This window comes from Catharus ustulatus, chromosome 12, assembly GCF_009819885.2.
Source record: "Catharus ustulatus isolate bCatUst1 chromosome 12, bCatUst1.pri.v2, whole genome shotgun sequence".
In the NCBI taxonomy this organism is placed as follows: domain Eukaryota; kingdom Metazoa; phylum Chordata; class Aves; order Passeriformes; family Turdidae; genus Catharus; species Catharus ustulatus.
In genome coordinates, this window is record NC_046232.1 from 15,393,072 (window position 1) to 15,415,882 (window position 22,811).

Sequence of the window (22,811 nt, forward strand, 5' to 3'; positions counted from 1 at the left end):
GGGAGTGTGCCTGATGGGGATATCTTTTACCTCCCCAAACGTTTTGCTTTCTGATTTTGCTCTTCTGACAGTGTTTTCCTGCTGAGCAAACCAGATAAGTTGCCTTTGCAATAAATATGGGGCACTGGAAACATCTTCTTACAGGATGTTGATGCTGCAATAACTTTTATCAGCAGCCCAAAATACCACAGCTGATATAGTTTCTGCTGTTGCATTACTACATCCCTACGTCCTTCCCCTGTTCTTTTTGCCATCTCTCATAAAAACTAACGTGCTTCCCAGCAGCAGGCACAGCTGACCTCCATATCTCACATTTTATATTGCAATGTGCCATATTGTGTGTCTGATGGACTCGTGCTGCTGAGTGTGGTGATGTATCTTGGGCCAGGATCACAGCAGCAGTCGCTGGGTGTAATGGGAACTCAGCAGTGCATTTTAGCTCTTTCAGCCTGGTGACCCTTTGTTCCAAGGCAGATGTTTTTCCAGCCCTGTCGTGTTTGCTGTCAGAGTAAAATCTTCATTCATCAATGAAAGTCATCAGCATGTGTTTGACTGTGTCTGCTTCGAGGGGTTGTTGGAGTCTACTTGACATGGGGATGCTTTGGTCTGTGGTATTGATCTCCAGGGTTGATTGGAAGATAATTGTAGGCTGAAGTACCGAAGGCCACTGTTGCAAGCAATTTGTTTTTCATAAAGGATTGTCGAGGCATGAGATGCTTCAATGCCATGGCAACAAGTGTGATGTAGCCAGCAGACAGAGAGCAGGAGGATGCAGTCCCTAGAGAGGCTTTTCTTGGCATGGAGAGCTCTGCTAGTCAGAATCCTCTCACTTTGAATCACCAATACATCTCAGTCAGAGGCTGGAGAGAGAAAACGTGCTGGGTGTGCAGGGTGGATAACAGGCTGCACTGTCCCTTTGCAGGTACTGGCTGACCAACAAGGTGCACATCAAGCGACCCACCACCGGCCTCCTCATGTACACCCTGGCCACCCGCTTCTGCAACCAGATCTATCTCTATGGCTTCTGGCCCTTCCCCCTGGACCAGAACCAGAACCCTGTCAAGTACCACTACTACGACAGCCTCAAGTACGGCTACACCTCGCAGGCCAGCCCGCACACCATGCCCTTGGAGTTCAAAGCCTTAAAGACGCTGCACCAGCAAGGAGCCTTGAAGCTGACAGTGGGGGAGTGCGATGGGGCCACGTAGGGTGGGTCCCTGGCCACGTTCCTGCACAGCCACGGGAGGAAGGGGAGGGGGAGGAAAGGACAGTGGTGCCTGGCGGGGTTCGTTGAGGCGCAGGACGGCGACACAAATATATCTACGTGGTACCTATATATATTGACCTGAGTATTATAACTGTTCGGTGTTCACCAAGGGAGGGGCAGGAGAGGTGCACGAGCATCTCACAGGACTGGCCTGGGCAAGACCCCTTGCTGTGGGGCTTGCTGGACTCGGAGGGTGCTTGCCTGACACACAGAGGTGTGAAGGTGGTTTTTGAGGGTATGTTAGGTGAGGGGTAACGTGAGCCGTTTGTCGTGACTGGTCCGAGGTTGGTAGTTAGTTTGTTTGGCCAAGGGCAGCGAGGCGTCCTTGGCCCCGTGCTCGTGGCGGGGAGGGGAAGGGGCAGGGAGCGGGGTGGGCAGGGAAGGTTTGTTGGTGGCTCTCACAGCCCAAGGCACCGAGCAGGACCTGCAGGTAGCAGTGCCCAGATCCATCCCAGCACAGAGTGCCAGGCTGGGCACAGCCTTGGGAGCAGGAGGAGCCTCTGGGGCTGCAGCTGGCGCTCCAGGAGGTGCAGGGAGCAGAGCTGAGCTGATCCCAGTGACACTCACACATGTGAGGGCATCCAGAGAATGAGAGCATCAGCGTTGGGCCAGGGGGATGGTGAGGAGGATGCTGAATGTGTATTTCTCTTCCTTTTTTAAGGAGCAGTGTAGGGAGGAGCAGAGATGCTGGAACGTGGCAGGAAGGAGCTTTGCTGCCACACACCAGCACCACTGGTATTGAGTAGGGTCACAAAGACACTCAACATCTGTCAGGGCATGTGAAAAACATAAGTATATCCAGCTCTAATTCCTCTAATTCCCAACTGTTACCTGCTAAGCAGCCTGCCTTCTTTCCCCCTCCAAAAACTGCCAAAATATGGGTGATAGGCCTAGACCCAGCCAAGCAGAAAGACCACAGGACTTCAAGGAATTTTTTCAAGTGTAAATAATTTATTTTCAGTTTCTCCCTGAAGAACCAGCACACAGCGCTGAATTCCTGGAGTCCCACTCTGTCAGTGCTTTCAAGCCCTAATTATCTCTCACTCCCAACAGTTAAATAGGATGTCAGATGGATCTTGATGGGATGCTTGCCTAGTGATGAACATCATAGAAATAACCTTTTCCTTTTTTTTTTTTTTCTTCCAGACAGAACCCAAAATATAAAGAATTTTTTATAACCACATTTGCTTTTCTCTGATTTTGGGGATTTTGAAGGAAGTAACTAGATTGATCTGATGATTCTGTTTCATTTTCTGCCTCTGCAGCCTATCCTGTTTGTCTCCTAATTAGCACTCAGTGCCAGAATGGAGGTGAGTGCAGGGTTCAGCAAGGACTGTTTGGGTTTAATTTGTGGGAGAGTAAATAACACTGCACAGGCAGACCTCAGGCATGCACTTCACTGCTGCCATGGCTGGGTAGCATCACCTTTGGGCCTCCTCCTGCTGCTGTGTTTTTTAAGTTAAAAAGTGTACAGTTTGGGGCTGAAATACTTGACATTGTCTCTGAGTGCTTCAAGTGGTAAAGAGAAGAGCTCACTTTCATGTTTTGGGCCATAGAAGCTACTGTACCCATAGGAGCCTCCAGCCTGCTAATTAGTGTCAGATGAAGATGGCTAAGATTAAGGTATAAGCAACATTATAGTGGATAAATGTGGGCTAATCTGCCACTGAGGGGATGTTTCTTTCCAGCACCAGAAAATTATTTCTTTCATGTCTTCTTTTTTTTTTTTTTTTAACCTGGTGCCTTTTTTCTTTTTCTTTTTTTTTTTTTGTGTATTATTTTTACTTGAATTTAGTTTCACAATAAAGCTAAACCTGGCTGTGAACCTCAGTTTAAGCTGAGACACAAAGAGACAGAGAGTAAAACTGCAGGATGGAAGTAATCTGCAATCCCAGGGAGCTTCTCATGATTTAGGAGTGGTTCTTAAAGCCAGATAATTCCCAGGTTTGTCCCCAGCACGAGGGAGGGACAGAGCAGGGCTGGAGCTGCAGGGACTGCTGAAGCCAACTGATGTATGGAGGGGCCTGGGCCATGGTACTGATTGCTGTTAGCAAACCTTCTTTTTAAATAAAAAATAGAGGAAATAAAATAAACGTGCGGGGGTTTTATTTTTATTCTGCATTTTCATCGAATAGAAGGGCAAGAGGGGAGGCAAGACCATGAAGTGCCATGGATTAAATGGGGGGACCCTGGAGCCCCTTGTGCTGCTGGAGGAGAGGGGAAGGCTGGGTTTGTTTGCCCTCGTGGGGTGGATGTCAGTGCTGTGCCAGGGAGGCATCCAAAGCCAGCAGGATGTTCTCGCTGTGCCTACAGAGATTATTGAGCTGGAGCTCCAGCAGCACAACAGGGGTGTGCCAGGGGGTGAAAAGAGGATGGGAGAAGGGATTTTTGTGTTTCTGGTGCCCTTGAAGCAGCTGCTGCATCAAAGCGCAGGCAAGTTATAAGCAAATTATTCAGGGAGATGAAATTGCTGGTGATGTTTCTATTCCCAGAATGGGTCCTGTTCCACCCCCGTTGTAAAAATGCATTAAACCATGAGCAAGACCCTGCAGCTATTGAAATCCCTGGCTGAGCTCCCATTTCACCTTGCTGCCATGCAGGCTGGTCTCTGCTGTGTTTATATGCACAAAAAACAACCAATAATTTCCCCTTGCTTTAGTGTTTTGTGTCAAGCCCTCTGGTCTGGTTCTCTGAGCAGCTCCTCAGGTTGGAAGCACAATTTATCATCTCAGTTTCCAGCAAATAGCTGGGACCTGGCTCCACCAAGCCCCAGTGAGCCATCAAGCCCTTGTGCTGCTCACGAGCAGAGGTTCAGATTCACCTCCTGCAGCACTGCTGGGGGTGGGTGGATGATATTTGGGCTATTTTGGGGCAGCACAGCAGCTGCCAGATGCTGTGGGGACCCGGCTGCACCAAGCTGCTGCTTGATGGATTTCTTCATGCCCAATTAAGGCTCTTCTGTCATCAAGAGTGGAACAAAGGAGACTATTGATGCTACTTAGGCAGAGATGCAGGTGCTCAGTGTTGCACCACGAATTAACTGCCTTGAATGGCAGCAGCAGCTCCCCTGGCTCTTCTCTCCCCCGTCAGTGAGGCTGGTCCAAACTGGGGATGCTGGTGGCTCTGGGATGGGGAGCTCCCTCCCATGGCTAAGGCACATTTGTGCCAGAAAGCCTTTGGATGGTAAAAAGTGACCTGAACTTGAAAAATAGAGGCAAGTTTGAGTCTCCAAGTGGCTAAGCCCAGCGTGGCTTTTTGAGGCAATGCTCTGAAAGCTGCTTCTGGCCAAACAGAGTGTTCTCCTCACTGTGTGCCCCTGGGGACAACAGCCTGGGGATAAGGGCTGGGTGCTGCCTGCTCCCCACACCACAGTGGGAAGCCTAGCTGTCTTTTCATTTTATCCATGGTTTGCTGGGTTACATCCCAGCCTTGGAGTCTGCCACAGCTTTGGCATGTATATATAAAAATATATATACATATAGTGACATGGCTCTTGCTCTCCTGGGGGAGATCATGCCCATATCTGCTCCTGACACCGAGCACATCTCTGGTCAAACTGCAGAGTCTGCAGGCTCCACTGCCACCATCCTTCATCATTAACACCTTCAGTGCCTCGTTTAAAGCTGGCTGGGGTGATTTGAGTGGCAGCAGCTCCTGCCTGCTTCCCACACTGCCAGGCAGGACTGCCCGGGGCACCACCTCCCTTCCAGCCCCACAGGACAGGAACAGAGTTTGTCCCTTTCTCCCAAACTCTCCACCAGCCAGGACTTGCTGCAGGTCAATAACCAACCCTCTGCTTCAGTCACAGCCCAGATAATTAGGGAGCAAAGTGCAAATAGTCACTGTGATTCAAATTACCTTTTAATTTCTACTCAAGCTGCCTAAGGGGTTTCTTTAGTCCTATGAAAAAAACTGATTTTCTCTTTTTCAGACACCAATCTTGCAAACCAGGAAGACACACTATTTTGTATTCAGGGCATAATGAAAGTTATTTACATTTTTCCATGGCATTTTGGATACTTCTTGGGAATAACACTGAGCACTTCAGTCTCACTTAAATGATACAAATTATTTCAGTTGATCCCAAAACAAATACATTTTTAATTTTGTGCAAAAGAGTCTCAAAAAGGTTGCACCATCTACAAATCATGACATAGATATTGTTGGGTTTTTTAATCCACCACTCCTTTTCAAAATTTAAACAACCCAATTTCATGCTAGAGAGATTAAAGCTTAAAGCTTTGAGAGACCCACAGGGGACAGCAGGGAAGTGGTTTGGTTTCCTCCAGAGTGTCCCACAATGTCAGGAAGGTAAAACCAGGCACATAGCCATGGTTTCCAATATAATGCCTTGTCAAACCCTACATTTTTCTTTTGGTCTTTTGGTTGCTTTAATTTTTAGGTTTCTCACATTTATGAATGGTTTATTAGCATGTATTTTTATCTCTCTGCATTTCTCTATCACCCTCAGCACCAGACAGCAGAATTTAACCACATCAAATGCTTTCTAGCCTTCCTCTTCTTCACTGCTACTTAATCTTATTTTTCTCTGTGGAAACAACTGAGCACCTCTGAGCTAGCAAATCATGTCAACATGGATGGAAATATCTGCTGCTTGGTTAATGAGGGAATCCTCAGCTATCTCCAACCCCCTGAAGAAGGCACAGAGGCAGGAGGAGAACAGACCCCAGGAATGGTCAGGAAGATGTCATCCTAAACTCCTTGAAGGCTGCCCAGTGCAGGCACTGAATTAATGCTCTCCTGCTCAAAATAGAAGGGAGCAGTATCTGTTGATTGTATCCAGGAGAAAAGAACAGAGTTTGAGCATGGATTAGGAAAAAACACTGTCCTTGAACCCCAAAAAGCAGCTGGGACAAACCCATGGCTCTGCTGGAGCAATAAAAGTTAAGTCCCCCTGTGCTGAGATGGTGGCAGGCCATCTGACACTAATCCTGAGCCTCCAGCAAATAAATCCTCGCAGGCATTGTGAAATACCCTCAGCTGTTTGCTGGCTTGGTTGCCTGGAGAAGCTGCTCCGTGTTGGGCTGATGGAGCACTCGGTGTTCTCACACGACCCAGGCAGCAAAGGTTAAAGCACATTAGAGCAGTGTAATGAGCTTTTTAACCAGTGCTCTGGAAAGCCTCACGCACTGCTTTCTAGAAAATGTTGTAATTTAGGCTTCAGCAGGAGCCACAGAGCAAGGAAAATGTTATGCTTGGAGCATCAGTCTTGTCGTGTCTTGCTGCACCATTTCCAGATGAACTTGCTTAACTCAGCCTGTGTCTGGAAACTCTTTAGGTTGGAGATTACTGGGAAGAGGAGAGGAGGCATGCTCTATTCCTGGACTGCACATTAGTGTTCCATATGGGTGCAGAGCCAAAGCATATGGACCTCCATCTGTCAGGCAGGCCTGGCCTGGCCCCATGGATGGTTTATAATGTGCGTAGATTCATCCAGATTTGGGATTCCTCCAAAGCAAGATGAGAGCCAATGACTCAAATATTGTGCAAAGCCATTGAAACTAATGGCACTAAACAACAATCATTTGTCTCCTGTTTGATTTTACTTGCTGTAAAATAATGAATTAGTTATGGGGGTGGGTGAGTATTGTGCTGTGGATGGAAGCTTTGAAGGAAACATGGTTAAAAGAAAACAAAACAAGAATCATCCTAGTAATTCTGTGTCAGCCTCCTCCCATGTATTATTCCCCAGAAAGTAAGCTGTGTCCTTCAACATCAATAACATGGCATTTATGCTCCATCTGTGATCAGATTTAAAGATGTTTGCAGGCATAATTCAGGCAACTTTCAATGACAAATTCAAGGAAGCTGGAGAAAGAACTCTTGAAGTTCTTCCATGACTAAAACAACTCTAGGGAAAATGAACTTTGCTCCTACAAGCTCTTTATTAACCACAAACACCAGACTTGGATGTTTTCTGTTCTTTTAAAACAAATAATTAGCCCCAAAAGGCTCCAAGTCCTAGCATGTTGAGCAGTGGTGGGACTTGTCCTGACCTTGCTGAAATCAAGAGGTTCTTGCAGCCCAGCAGCACCACAACTCCATCCCCTTCTTCAGGTCACATTCCTGCTTTGAAAGATGGGCCTCAGAGGCTGGATTTCAGGCACCATGCTGGAAATATTTCTGCTGAATTTTCCTGCAGAACTGCGCGGGACACAAGATTAAAGCCATGGGATGACCGCCAAGGGGATGGGCTATTGTGGCAGCCCCTGGGAGAGCTCATAGCAGGAGAAAAAACCTCTCTCCACTAAATTAATTAATTGCCATGCATGTTAGCTCTGGGGTTTGGGGAAATTACCGTGGCCTGATTTCCTTCAGCACTTTTATTCCTGGCTGGAGACCAGGGGAGTTGTCGAGGTTGCTGACTTAAGACACCATAACAAATGGCTCGGAATGGCCGGGCAGGCGTTGTGATTTGTAACCTGAGCATCTCACCTGCCTCCAGCACGGCTTTCACTGCACCTTTTCTCAGATTTTATGGAAAGGGCAGATTTACAAGCACGCCAGCCTCCTCCTGGGCCTCCCAGGAGAGACCAGGAGGGCACGAATTTCTTGGCCGAAAACCGCCTGAGAAGCCAGGCAGCTCTGAGCATTCTGTGGTTTATTTTTGGAAGAAGCAATTTTGGTAATTGCAAGCGTTAAATGAAAGGCAATTAGGGATGGAGGGAAGGTGTTGCATGTGTGCTGGAACAGGAGCCAGTTGCAAGCCAAAGGGCCTGTGAAAAAAGTGGAGCCCAGAATGTGCCACGGGCCAAAGGGGGCAGGGAGAGGCTGGAGGGGGGTGTGGGTTTTTATGGGTGTTTAATGTGAAACAGGGCATGGAAACACTCACATCTGTGATGTGTCTTTTATGGTCTTCCCAAGGTTTTAATTAAAAACGCAATAAAAGCACAACGAGAGGAAACCAGGATGTTTTAACAATCATCTGTTATAAATTGTTCTGTAAGAGGGGGGAGAAAATCAAAGAACAATTGTTCGTGTAAAGGAGCTCAGGACACTAAGTTCACATGGAGAAATAAACCCTCTGGGAAAGGTTTCCTGTCAGGAAGCACGTGCTGCACTGACAATAAAGTGCAGGGGGTTCCATGCTGCTCTGGGATCTGCCAAGTGCCTGTTTCCCCATCAGGTACATCTGTCTGCCAGAAACACGGCACATGCCAGAGGTTTGGGAGAGGATCACACGCCAGGAGGTGGGATGAGAATGCTGGATTTGGGCTGGGACGATCTTTGGATGGCTCAGAGGAGTTTCAGCTGTAATTTCTGAGATGACAGAGCATGATGCATTTGGTGCTTGGTGACAGGCACACTAAAATGATTTTGTGCAGCACCTGTTGCCTCCAACAGAGGTGACAGCAGGGAAACACTGGAACAGGATGGAAGGGAGTTAATGAGGCCTGGAGAGGTGGCTGCAGGCAATGCAGGCATCATCTCTGGCTGGTTTTAAGGGATTGTGAGGGTTTGGGTTTGTCCATGGCCTTGGATAGGATCAAGGGTTTGCTGCCTACTGCTGGGGTGCCAGTCCCTCTGGAGATGGATGCCTCTGGATATGTCTGTGAGCTGGTTCCCTTCCTTGTGTCTCTATGTTCTTGTTCTCATTGGAGAAGGGAACCCTGGGCCAGCCACCACAACACTCCTGGGCTCTTTCTCCACCTCCTCCATGACCTTGGTGCCTTTAGGCTGTTTTCTCTATGTGTGTTACTTAGGTTTTTTGCAAGAGAACTGCCTGTGCCACCAGATGGTCCTCACTGCTCCCACAGAAGCACTCTGGATGGTTTTCTCTCTGTCTTCCACACAAATTCAATGAAAGCCCACAACAGCCGTGGCTCCCAGTAGCCCCCAAGGACCACGGTTCCCTGAGCTTGCAGTTTAAATGGAGATTAGCTTCTAAAATTTAACGAGGATCTCTGTGAAAACAGCGTCCCAAGGATAAAACAACAACCAAAACAAAAAAGGAAGCCCATTGAATACCCATCCAATTAAGGCTTCCAACTGATCCTCATTAAACATCCGTTCCTGACATTTGACAGAGCGGTTTAGATTAGAGCAGTGAAAAATCCCCTTGAAAAGGCAGACTGACATTTTGCAGAGGAGTGTTTTCATAGTAATACTAATGGCTTCAAACTCTCAGTTTGTATCTTAGCATGGAAAAAAAAAAAAAAAAAAAACCATTTGGCTTGGCAAAGGGGTAAGGAACAGCCAGGCTGACTGGCAGGGAAACTCCTGGTGACCAAAGTCCTGGCTGCAGTGAATGCAGGCAACCCCTGGCCTTGGCTCTCCATGTGCAGGGTCCTCAAAAGGCAGCATTTAATAAGATACAGAAGCTGTGGTTTTTTGGCTGAGCTGAATATGAAATCGCCATGGCAACCTTTCTTCCAAGGTGATCTGAGTCAGGTAGCAACAGCAGGGACGAGTTAAAGGTCATCCCTGCAGAGGGAGATGGGCACTGACAAAGCATTTAACAAGTCCCAGGGGAGGTGGCATTTAAAAGCCACTCAAAGGGCTCAGCCAGATCTCTGAAGGGAGAGAAATCCAAGAGCAGCAGTGATTGGAAAGCTCCTGGCTGAGGAGGCAGCAGCATCAGCAGTGCCCAGAGGTCACTCCCATGAAATGTGTGTCCAGCCTCAGGTCTGCAGGACCTGGAGAAAGGCTTGTTTAACTGGGTGGGAGCTGGGGAAAACCTTTGCAAGAAAAGCTCCTGTTCTGGAGTGAAAGCAATAACTCTGTGTAAGGGATGAGACCTCACCCTCCAGCAGAGAAACAATAATTTCAAAAATCATCTAAGACTAATTGCAAACTGATTTTCACCAGGACTTATGCTTCCAAAATACCTGAGGTTCTTTGAGAAACACCCCCTCCCACCTCAGACGAAGGGCTCCATGTGATTTGTGACAATGAGCCAATGCTGTTATCCTCACTCCACACAGAAGGAAAACAGAGCCATGGAGGGGGTGCTGTCATCTCCACAGCCAAATCCAGGCATTTAAAAATGCAGCTTGTAGTCCAGTGATAGCAGCTGCTCTGTAGTTTGGCCAAAGCCTGTCACACAACATTTTGGGTATTACAGGGTTGGGGTGGCTTGGCTTGAGTGACCTGACACAGATCAGGCAGCAAGGCAGTGGCAGGGAATGCTTTTGGAGTAATACCTGTGAGAATCTTCCTGTATGCCATCTATTTTTTATTTTACTATGCTTTTTTTCTGGTTCTCAGGGTCTCCTTTCAAGTTTTTCCCCTGCAACCATGAGGTCTAGAAACTCACAGCTTTTGCTGCATTAATGAAAGCTGAGCAACCTAAATAATCTCAGGTTCAAGAGCTGTGACTTCAAAACCCTCACAAATAGCATGCCCTGTAAAAAAAAAAAAAAAGTAGTTCAAGCTCACAGCACCCCTTTCCCCCATTTTTGCAAAGCTCAGCTTTACCTGGAGCTCACATCCCTCTCTCACTCACAGCTTATTTTCATCTTCTGCATGGCTGCAGCTCCTGGTAGAAGCCAGGGAGTAAGTCTGACAGCTGGGATGGAAACCAGAGGTCCAGGAGGTCTTAAGGGCTTGTTCCTGCTGCTGTACTGGTGGGAGCAGAGACCCTGACAGCCAGAGCCTCCCACAGCAGATTTAATCAAATGGAAAATGGAAATTTCCATTTCCAAATGGAAACTTCTGCCCCACCCTGTGGTCTCTGAGGTGGATGCTCCCATTGCAAACTCTGCTGCACACATCACACCACTGGACCTGTCCAAGTCAGCGTGTGTATATCTGTAGGGAAAAAGTCTCCCTAGCTTTGTTTTGGAAGGAGAAGATGAGGAAAAGGTGGATCTGAAGTGAAGCCCAAAGAAAGGGCACTGTGGGACCATGGTGTGCAGAACACGAGGGAGCTCCAGCCCTGTGCAGATGCCAGGAGTTTGCTGGCTCCTGCTGGAATTTCTGCTGCTCTGGCCAAAGCCACGTGCTCGCTGCTGTCCCTCTCCAGGCTGCCAGCCCATCTGAACACAGCGTTACACAAGTGCTTTGTGCCCTTCCTCTGCTCAGAAATTGGGACAAAATAAACCATTCTGCTCTGCTCACGAGGAGAGGCACTCTGCACCTTGCTCAGCCTTTGGAGTTGCCATCGACTTGTCATCAGAGCTGCTCTAATTTGAACTAATGACTGGGGAACTCATGGCTGATTGCAGGGCACTGCCAGGCTCTGGTTGCCAGCACACAAAAATCCAACTGCCCCCGCAAAGCCTGCTAGGATAATATTCCATAGCATTGCCAAAATGGGCTTCAGCAGTTTATTTTGACAGCTGTAGTTTTAATTATTTATGATTAGGTTTTACAGTGTGCTGGTGAAAGAACCACGAGGCATTTCATAAAGAAAAAAAAGCAAAACAAAGAAAGAATGAGCCTTGTAGAATTTATCTCAGGGCTGTGATAAACCAGGAGGGAGAAGTGGGGAAAGGCTATGCCAGAGGACTAACACTGGGAATCTTCTACAGACCACAAGGAAAAGCTATTTCTCTTTGGACACCTCAGTAATTATAAAGCTGAGTGAGTGGGCAGTTCAAAACTTAGAGACAGGGCACAAATTTACAATCTTTTAGAGCACAGATTTGTTGCAGCAGGCAGCAGACCTGTGAGCAGGAAAATCCTTGTGCTCCATCCCTTTGACAATTTGATCCCATCCCACCCACCAGGCAGGAGAGCATTTCCACTGCAGTGTCTCAGCATTTGCCTTTTGGGGAATGGAGACAAAAACCACACATTTCAAAGATGAGAAAGTGACACAAATACAATAAGGAAAGGGGATTTTGAACTGGCTGGAAACGTTCCAGTTTGTTCAACATCCACCCACGTGTTGGAGAAGATCCCCACTGGCACCACAGTTTGGATCCAACATATCCTGGTGCTCCTCTCCTTCTCTGTGGGGCTGTGGGGTCCACAAGACATCTCACAGATTGGATAAATATGCCTGAAATGTGCAGGTTGGGTCCTCTTAATTTTTTTCCCAGTCAAGAACATCTGCAGAAATCATATAATTCCCATGGAAAATGTCAGGCACGCAGAACTGAAGTTTCATCAGAAGTATATGTAATGGGAATTATTTCCCTGGTGGTGCTGGGCAGCCCTTAAAAATGTGTGAACTCGAGGACATAACTCAGTATCTGCTGCAGCTCTTGATTTTCCAAAGGGAGGGAGGAACAGTAGCCCACCTTGTTAAAGCTCTTGTAGAACATTAAATAAAAAATCTCTGTTACCACTGTACAGGGGAGTATTTGAGGTCTGAATTTGCACCAAAACTGGTGCTTGATGAATGTGGCAAAGGCTGTCCCAGAGATGCTGCAATCCCTCTTCAAGTGTGAGTCTGAGGCGCCCATCACTCCAGAGGTGGTTTTAAAGGGGAGCATGAAACGAGCTGAGACATAACACCCGCACATCAAGAGGAGATAGATGTGAAAAATAAATGGGTTTCTCAGGCAGGGGGTCAGGCTAATCACCTGCAGGTTCTGTTTGCCTGGGTGTGTTTCTGACACAGCAACCGGACTCGATTTTTGCCCGTGTTAAAAATAAAAGAAGTTAGGACATGTGGAACTTTGAGGTGGGATTCAGGGAAATCCTTGCTCATGGCCTTCTGCCATGGTGTTCCTCACATGGAGAGCAGGATGTGGCTGTGCCATCCCCTCACAGCATTGGCCAACAACAATTTGGGCATTGCAGGGTTGGGGTGGCTTGGTTTGAGTGACCAGCACAGAGGGGACAGGACACCCAACACTGGGGGACAGCAGCCTGGTTAAGCCATCCCTGAGCAGAGAGTGCTCCTCTCTGCTGCCCTGCATCTCCCATGGTCATTCCCATCAGTCTGGAGTCCCACCAGGTCGTTTCCATGGTCATATCAAATTGATACAAATGACTGCAGAATATGCAGGGCAGAAGAGATTCAGCTCGGCTCTCAGCAGAGCATTCTGCAAAGAGGATTAGCAGCTGTGGGGGATGATTATTATCATTAATGATGTCAGAAGGGAGGCAAGCAGAGAATTCAGTATTTAGTATTTTGACAGAAGCCACAGGGTCTGGATTTGCAGTCAAATTCTACAAAATGTTCTGCACCAAAGGCTTAAAAAACAAGTTAAATGTTTATTATAATAATAATTCTTCAGTTAACGTCAAGGCAGGTGAACAGGGGATCTAACACTTGATCCCCTGCTAAGGCTTTGGTAATTGCAAATGCTGAAAAGCCTGATGACACCACACAGGTTGCACAGAGGTAGCAGCTCAAGTTGCTGGGGGCTCACAAAGGGCTGATAATTACCCAAATCTGCCAGAACACTGTTTGTGCCCTGGCTCCTGACCTCCACACAGCCTGAAGTCCAGCATGCTCTGGTTCTCCAGCATCAAACACACCCCAGGAGGATGCATTTGGAGCAGGCAGGATAGCTCTGGCTCTCATGTGATGCCCTTACAACCTGAGCACATCTCTTCAGATGCTGTGATCCTCCTCTGAGCCTCATATGCCTTCAAAGAGTGTTTTTTCCTGCAGCTCCAGATCCTGAGTCTGAGTCCACACTCATTTTTCGCTTCCAAACCCAAACCAGAAGACCTTGCAGGTTGCAGGATGTGCAGAGAATGAGATCCTCATGCTAATTAGGAGTCAACATTATATAAAACACAATAAGGACTAATGAAAAAATAAACAAGCCTCATTTGAGATCTTTTCAAACCCCTTCAAGCCAGTGTTTTGACTTTTGGATGCCTGAGAGCCTGAGGAGTGGCAGAAGCAGCAGCAGGGCAGAACATGGGCCTGGAAGGAGTAGGTGGGGAGAGACACAGAGCTGTGATTCAGAAAGAGGAGCAGGACTCAGCAGTTCATGGGGAGAGATCCTGGTTCACTTCTTTGTTGTGATAAATACAACCAGCTTGGCCTAGGGCAAGACTTTTAACTTTTCTCACAGAAGTGAGGTTTGCTTGTTGTTGAAACAATGAGACAACTCCACCAACACCCTGGGCTCCCCATCCCATGGCTGCTCCAGGTGCTCACAGCCCTTTCAGCACGAACACAGCACTGCCTTACAAACTGGAATTCTTTCAAACCAGCCCAGAGCACCTCAGCTTTCCCTGGAACAGGCCATGTCCCTCCTGTTCTGGACCTTGCAGGTTGGTTTCCCCCATGGCAGGGACAGCAGCAGGACACTGCTCCATGTCTGTGACTTCCTCAATTCTGCAGTTTCAAACCTGGGAAATGTGGGTCCTGATCTTCAGCATGACCTACATTCACAGCTCCAAATGAGCCCCTTTTGCCAGTGCTGATGCTTTCCAGCCTCCAGTTGAATCTGGAATGCACACACGAGTGCCCTGCTCTGCCTGGGTGTCCAAGGAGGGCAGTCCTGGCCGTGCCCAAGCAGATGCTGCCAGCCCAGGCATGTCCTGCATGGCTGCAGAGAGGCCCTGCCCGAGCCAAAAATGCTCTCTAAAAGCATCTCCTCACTCAGCACTAGCTGTACTCATGCCCTCATCTGCTATGCAGGAGAAGGATGGACAGTAAAAGGGATTTTAGCACTCCTGCTGTCTTTCCAGTGTGTTGGATGAGGCTGGCAGGAGCAGAGGGCACCCACACAGGGCACCCCTGGCATGGGCAGGCAGCAGCTCCAGCAGTGATTGTGGAATCCCAGAATCACAGGATGGTTTGGATTGGGAAGGACCTTAAAGATCATCTCATTCCAGCCCCCTGCCATGGGCAGGGACACATTCCACCACACCAGGTCACCCAGACCCCATCCAACCTGGCCTTGAACCCTTCCAGGGATGGGACAGCCCTGTGCCAGGGCCTCAGCAGCCTCACAATAAAGAATTTGTTCCTAATATCTAATCTATAGCGCTTCTCTTACAGTTTAAAGCTGTTGCCCCTTTTCCTATCAGTATCTGCTTCTGTAAAACCCAGTCTCTTTAATAAAAGCCCCTGTTAGGTATGGAAAGTCACAATAAGGTCTCCATGGAGCCTTCTCTTCTCCAAGCTGAATAACCCCAGTGCTCTCAGCCTGCATTCATAGCAGAGTTGCTCCCACCCTCAGATCATCTTTGTGCACCCAAAAATGTCCTGCCTTGGTTGCCACTGGCAGCACTTCTGCTGTTTCTTCACTGGAGGCAAGTTTTTCACTCCAGGTTTCTTCTTTCTTCACACAGGTGAGGAAAAAAAAACCTGCTAGGTGCTTTTTGTGCATAAGGGAATCCTTCATATGCTTCATCTGTCTTTTATGAAAGTGCCACTTTCACTGATCCTTTCAGACCTTGTCACCATCCATCACATCACCTCCACACCTAGGAAACCCAGAAAATATGAGTCACACTGACTGGATTTTGTGCACAGAGAGAAAGGAAAAGCTCTCACATGCCTGTTACTTTCTGTAAGTTTGGGAGGATATTTTAAATGGTCCTAGATTATTATTAGCAATTCCTTTCACAAGCTAAAGATGAAAGACAAATTGGAAGGAGGAGGAATGGCATGAGAAAAGAGGGAAAGAAGAAGAAGCAGCATCCTTGTACACTCTGGAGATAAGGCATGGAAAAAAAGCATCATTCCTGGTGCCTTCATACCCTGGGCTCACAGCAGCCACCCAGGTCACCTAGCTGTGCTTGGTGGCCTTTCAGTGACACAAAAACATCTGAAAGGGCGATGATGTTCACCCTGGGAATGTCTCCAAATCCTGGACAGCCTGGCATCAAGGATACAGCACAGCTTGAACAGCTGGGGGAACAGAAATAGCCCACACTCTCTCCTGAACTGTTTATTTCAAGACTGAGGTGCTTTGGACAAATCACTATTGATGTCCTCTTCCTGCCTCCCACAGCTTTCTGAGGCTGCCCAGGGAGAGCCAAATCTGGCACTGGTTCCATGCTGCTGTTGGCTGATGGAAAACAGGTCAGGGATCCCAGCTTGGTGCAGCACTGATCCCAACCTGAGGGTCTGGCTCTGACCAGCACAGCCTCCCAGAGCCTTCCCTGCCCTTCCCCAGCTCCTCCATCATGTCCTGGGCATGTTTGCATCCCATATATCATGCACAAATGTAGGTCATTGCTAAGACCACTCTCAGCAAACTGTGAAACCTCAGCTTGGCATCTTGCCTTAAGTGCAAGAGGATTTTCTCACCTCCCATTGCTCCGGGCTGCTGCCACACCAAGTTCTTCCTTCTCAGCGAGTCCCTGCTCCCCAGCCAGTGCCAGGAATCTCCTGGCAGCAGCAATGGCAAATGCCCTGTGACAGGGGGAACATTGCAGGCTGCAGGCTGCCCCGGGCAGGAAAAGAGGGTGAGGTGTGACCAACTCCAGCATCTCACCTGAATATCTTCTGTGCACCCACCCACCCACCACCCCCACTGCACCAAAGCCTAATGCAGGCTGAATGACACCAAGCTGTGACATCCTCTGGGTGCTTGGAGGTGCCACACCACATTTCCAAACACCCCAGTGACGAGAGCCAGGCAGTGGAGTGTGACGGGGAGAGAGCTGGAGGTGATGGAGAGATGATTTAATGCATTGGTTGTGTCACACACACATCAGCAGGGGCTGAGCTGACCTCAACAGCAGGAGCAGACCCTTCCCCAGTGCTTCAAGCCAGGCTGTTTCCCCTGCACCTTCCACCTCCATCCCCACAAGGCTTCTAAGACAGCAGAATTAGTTCTGCTCTTGGTCTCTGACCTAGCAGTTCATGTTTTTTTGGGAGAGTCGCACACATGGTGTAAAAAAGCTCAGTGCACCTGCCGAACCCTCAATATTTGTGAGCTCTATATATGTTTCCTCTGTTTGCACACATTTTTATTAGCCCTTAATAGGCTGAAATGAAGTATTCTGAGGTCCTGCACAAAAATGAAATACCAAAGGAAACCTAAAACTCCTCGTGTTCTTCCTCAGATTTCACCTTTTTAGACAGCACATCGAAAGAGGAACATAACAGAGCTGCTATTACTGCTAATGTTTTTCACACTCTTCGAGGTGCAGGGAGCAATTAGGTGGCATTAATGACATGTTGCTACACTCGGATCTGCCAAACTGAGGCTCCATTCACCTTCTCCCCTCTGCTTCTGTTCTTCCCCACCTGCTCCCCATCAGAAGGCGAGGCACAGCCGCTCGCTCTGCTTCCTCTGAAAATCCTATCAAAGAAAACTCCAAACGCTCCGAGCTCCTTTCAGAAAAATAAAATAAAATGAGCAGAGGAAACATCTCCTTTCAGAGGCTTTAGCCCCAGAGCAGCAGCAGCACCTTGATGCCTCTGGCACAGGGCAAATTGCACAGCAGCTCCCCGTGACAGGAGCAGACCCACCTTGTGCCCGGCTGCCTGTTCTGCTGATGAAGAGCCTGGCAGGTCTCCTCAGTTCTCCTTCCCAGCTTTTATGAGCCAGGCTCATTAATCACCTCTCCCTTACCAAGAGAGACCTCACTACACACTCCCTGCTTGCCAGCTTTGGAGCAAACACAGACACATGTGGTTCCCAGGCTTTTGACCCGAGGCTGTGGGAGCTTTAGGTTCTGCAGCCCTCTGTGCACAGTGGTGATGCCCTGGCTGACCTGGGAAGCCCAGCTTAAAGGATGGAGCTCTGAGAGGTCTTTGCTGTGGCTCAGGCTGCCCAGGTTGGCACAAGCTGCAAGCCCAGCCTGGTGGGAAGCCAGCCATCCATGCAGCGATTCCAAGGCCAGCCACGCAGTTAAACGGCTGAATAACCCTGCCCTGGCACTGAGGAAGGAAGTGCCATTCATTTCATGGCTGGAAGGAGCCAGGAGAAAACATCTTCTGGGGTAAGAAAAGTGCCACTGAAGCTGTTGGAGGATTTTGTATTGTGAAGTTCTGGACACAGGGGTTCCAAAAATGATATGTTTCCCCAGAAGCACATCCATGGGCCAGGCACTGGGGCAGCCTCAGCATCCTTGCACATAAAGGGATGTGATTTGGTGAATCTGAATAACCAAGAAACTTTCAGCCCAATGCTATGTCTTTAAACAAGCTCTGTTTGGATCTTGTGCCTTCTTCACCAGGCTTCCTCCTCCACCTGCACCTCATGGAGAGTGACTGGGGAGTGAGGAGCAGCTCTAGGAAGGACAGCACTTGGCAGGTGTTTGTTGCCTGATGAGACTGGAGGGAGGAAGGGTCAGGACCAGAAAATGATAAAGGGCACAAGTGGAACAATCACTGCAAGTGGTACAAGGTGGTTGGGAAGTGTTTTGTCAGCTATGAGACCAGCAGAGCTCCACAGCTGACCACAGAGATCTCCAGGGGATTCCCAGAGACAGGTAAGCCAGAAAAAGTAGCTCAGAGGATTTGTTTTGGGTACACAGAAGGTGTTTTGGTTTTAAGTGAAATAATGCTGGTATCAGAAATTACATTTGTACATGTGCTTGTTTGCTCCTGGCACCCCTCTCTGAGCAGTTTGATGATGCCCAGGGTGGAGAGGGGATGCCTGAGACATCCAGATTTGACACTGGAAATGGAAGAAAGGATCTGTGACTTCCAGGAGTAGTGAGGAGATTGGTCACCTGCATCTGATATTCTTGAACCCACCAAGGTGGACATCAGGACTCTTCAAAATCCTGAAGGTTAAAATGCGCAGAGGTGGCGTGGCCAAGGGCAGCAATGCCAGCTTGGAGAGTGAGCACTGGGCACAGTGAGCCTGTGCTTTTCCATGGCTGAAGGGCTGTGCTGTGCTCCTGTGGGTTTAGAGCAAACACAGCAGGAATTGATACATCTTGAGTGCTGTGCTCTGCATTTGACATCTCCGTGCGTGCACCTCGTGTTGGTGTATTCATCCTCCTGCCTGTTTGCTCTCACACTAATGAGAAATTCTCACTCATTTCTTTGTTATGCCAGCTCTAATTTCCAGCTCTTTGACACGAGCAACCATTTTTCTCTAAAAGGCTGAGATCACATGGCAGGATTATAAATTTACTCCTGAAATGCACCATTAATAAATAATAAAGTGTTTATAAATATGCAAAATAGATTATTAGTCAATTCTATAAAATCTTGGCTACAGGAGCATAAAAGTGTGCCCTGCAGCTTGTATATCTATTATAAAAAAAGGGGAAGGAACAAAAAGAAATTCAGATTCCCTTTTTAACTTCCAAGCAGTAAACGCTGAATAACTTATTTCTGATAGTGATTATGTTAAAAGCAAATCATTTGTTTCCTTGAACAGCAATGAACAATGCACTGCAAATATGTGATTTTAAAAATATTATGCACGAGCAGAGGGACAGAGTGTGTCCTTCATTTGAACAGCTCATTAAATAGAAGCTCTTCAGCAAGAGCCTTGCCCTGTGTGTGAGCCCCCTGAGCAGGACCATTCTTTTATTTAAGTTTAGCAAGCTTCAGGAGTGCTAGCAGCACCTAAATATTCCTGCCTCAACTAAAGGAGGTCAGATTGGAACCTTGAATCATGGAATCACAGAGTGGTTTGGATTGAAAGGGACCCTGAAGATGATCCAGTTCCAGATCTGTGTCAGACATGGAAATGGCAGCTCCTGAGCATCTCAGCATTGCTCTGGGTAACCCCTGCCTTTCCAGCAAGACCCATCCTCATCAGAAGGTTGCTGCAGTAAAGTTCTTCCTCTTCAGCCCCAAATGAAGAGATTTATTTTTCCTTTGTCCACAAGGGCATTGCTAATCTGTATTGCAGGTAACACACAGCAGATGGGGGTGGGAGTCAGGAAACTGGGAATTTGGTGGCAGAAATACCATGGGAAGCTGGATGGAAAAAGGGGCAGGAGGATAAGAAGGGCAGGGACCACTGCATTCACTGCTGAGCTCTGAAAGCATTGCTGTACCATCAGCAAGAGGAACTGGTCTGACCCAAAGAAAGTTACACACAGTAAAAGAAACAGGAGACATTGCCTAAATGGACTGAGGGTTTTTTCTGTTTACCTGAGAATCATCTCAGTGCCACTGGGAGCTGTGCTGTATGAGTCCTTATGCAAGGAGATGGAGAGAACCAGGTAATTTCAGACACAGTCCAAAAGGCACTCCTGAGACAACTCTGCTGACAGCCAGGCAAAATGAAGTGGGGAAATGTCAAATGTTCTTGACCTGAGCTTAAACCTTTATGAATTGAGGGCAGAGGGAGAGAAGTGTGTCTGTAAAGAAGAGCTTTTCTTCAGATAAATATATTTGTATCAAGGCACAGACAGTCTGGAAATCTGTGGAGAGGAAACAGCTGGGGGAGGCAAAGGATTTGGAAGTGATGCTTCAAGGAATTGATGACAAAGAGTTTATTTTTGCTCAGCAGCAGTGCAGTGGTTATTCTGGGCTGGCATAAGAGCTGATGAGGACCAGCCACAACAACAGAGGCCCCTCTAACAGACTTGTTCCCTGGCAAGAAATACACATCTGAAACTCACAGCTGAGGATTCACTGTGAGCAGGGCCAGCCAGTCTGGAGGGGAGGTTGGCTTCTGTGATCCTACAGGCCAGAGAGGATCTCTTTCCAATCTGGATGCAAGAGAGAATTGTGCCACAGTTATTTCAGTGGCATTTAGACTTGGCAGAGAAGTCCCCAAGGGTGTTCTGTGCTGCTCAGCACAGGTCACAGAAGATGTTTTGACTGTATCATTTGGCTTTTGGAATTGGCAAAGGTCCTGGGCAGGTATCTGGTGCTAGACTGTTGATAGGACAGAATTACAACACACACATTGAATTAAATTATCTAGAAAGAACCACTGCAAGAAGCTCAGAGGAGTCAGGATGAGCTTTCAGCAGATGATGTGTAACCCTTCACAGAAAATCCTTAAAATAAATCACCCTGGCTGAGGTGGTGCAGAAGGTCATCTAATCCTTATCCCTCCTCATCCTTCAACCCAACAGTCCCCATCTACACAGGACAGAGCTGAAACCCTGCCCAGGGAACCTGAGTCCTTGTCCTTGTTTCACACTCAGATCAGTGGGCTCCTTCCATCACTGGGCAGGATGGATTGGGCAGAGACAGGCAGCAACCAGGAGTGTGTTCTCAAGCCAGGGCTGGCAGCCTTTGAAACCTGGCAATTAGGATTGTAACATCTTCCAAGACAGAGATTAAACATGCTGGTTGAAGCTTTGAAGCAGCTGCTCGAGCTCCTCAGGACCTGCCTTCTCCTTCCTTGTCCATCTGCAGACTAAGCGGGCTCTCCCCATGGAGCTGGAGGGAGCTGGGCTCCCCTGTGCTGGTCCCCATCGTGGAGGTGAGTGAAGGAACAAGGTGGCTGGAGACACCAGCATGAAATCAGCTTTATGTCTCCTAAGCCATCAAAAACTGCATCTGGACTTTTAACACCCTTTGCTTCTCAGCTTTAAAAGCAATAGCCACGCCTTCCATGCTGCTTTCTTGAGCTGAAGAGTTGTTTGCCATGAATTAGAAGTACTGTTTTGAAACATATTTGGCTCATCTAACATGCTGTGAGCAAATGGCCACGGCAGAAGTGAGCCAACCTAGAGTGGGTGTCTGTTTTGAACCATAGCTAGGAGAGTTTCTGGCCTCTTCAAAATTGGTAATTGACAGCTGATAGGGAGATTAACTATCCTCAGTGTTTCTGTGCAGCCTAGTTGCAGAATACTCATCTTAAGCAATTAGAGCTGTTCCTGTTTCATACTCTTAACAGAGCTCGTTGTCAGGCATGATTCCAATCATCTCCGTGTTCAGCTCCTGTCCCTGATAGCATTTGCCACACATGGCTGACAATTTTGTAGTTATCAGTATCAAGGCATCCAGAGATCACTGACACTGAGACACAAGGAAGACACCCCCCTGCCTTTGCCAGGGCTGTAAATGTGAATTAGCTCTGTTCACTTAACCCCTCTCCTGCACACAGACTTGCTAATAAGAGCAGCAGCTTGTACGAGGGTGGTAACAGCCACCCACGGGGAGGGGAAGCTGTGCTGTACTCCAGTCCATGCAAAACTCTTCTAGATAACTGCAGAAACATCCCCTTAATGGGATCCATTTAGAAAAAAAATATATGTATTAAGACTTACCTGAGAAAATCTTTGTTGCAGCTTTGGCTTCCCCATGTCAAAATTCAGAAAGGGCTAAGCTGAGCCTCAGCTGAAATCACCTTCATCAAACTCAGCTCTTCAGCTCTTACTTAGGTAATAATTTCCACAAGTCATTTGCTCATCTTTCACTTGAGATCCCATCACAAAGGTAAGTACATCAGCCATGGCAGCCTCTTCCTTTTGTTCTGTCACATCCTCACTCCTGCAGCCTGTCCTGCTTAGCCAAAGTTAGGCTAGAGCTTACCTTGAGGGGTCTTACAGCTTCCTACACAAACCAGCTCAGCTGCTCAACAGCTGGCTCAAGGCTGACAGGATTCTTTTGGGTACTTTGAATTAGATTGAGCTTCACTTTGTTGGCAGGATATAATTCAAAAGGCAGAGGTGGGACGGCAGCTGCCTCTTGTCTGCAGCACTGAATTACTCTTAGCCTGATCCTGAAGAGATGAAGACATCAAGGCAGAAAAAGCCTGTGGTACATGGCAGAGGAGAGAGGCACAGCTAATCTATGCACAGGGTGCTGGACCACTCTGTCCTGTGGCTGCTCCAG

General features: G+C 47.9%; 1 protein-coding gene across 1 annotated transcript in view; it reads left to right on the top strand.

The window, feature by feature from the left end:
- Positions 1-3,352, top strand: part of ST8SIA2 (ST8 alpha-N-acetyl-neuraminide alpha-2,8-sialyltransferase 2) — a 31,636-nt gene extending 28,284 nt beyond the window's left edge. The window contains exon 6 of the mRNA XM_033070770.1: positions 923-3,352. Coding sequence (XP_032926661.1) covers positions 923-1,208 — 286 coding nt within the window. The 3' untranslated portion in view covers positions 1,209-3,352. The remainder of the gene's footprint in view (positions 1-922) is intronic.
- Positions 3,353-22,811: the final 19,459 nt, after the last annotated feature.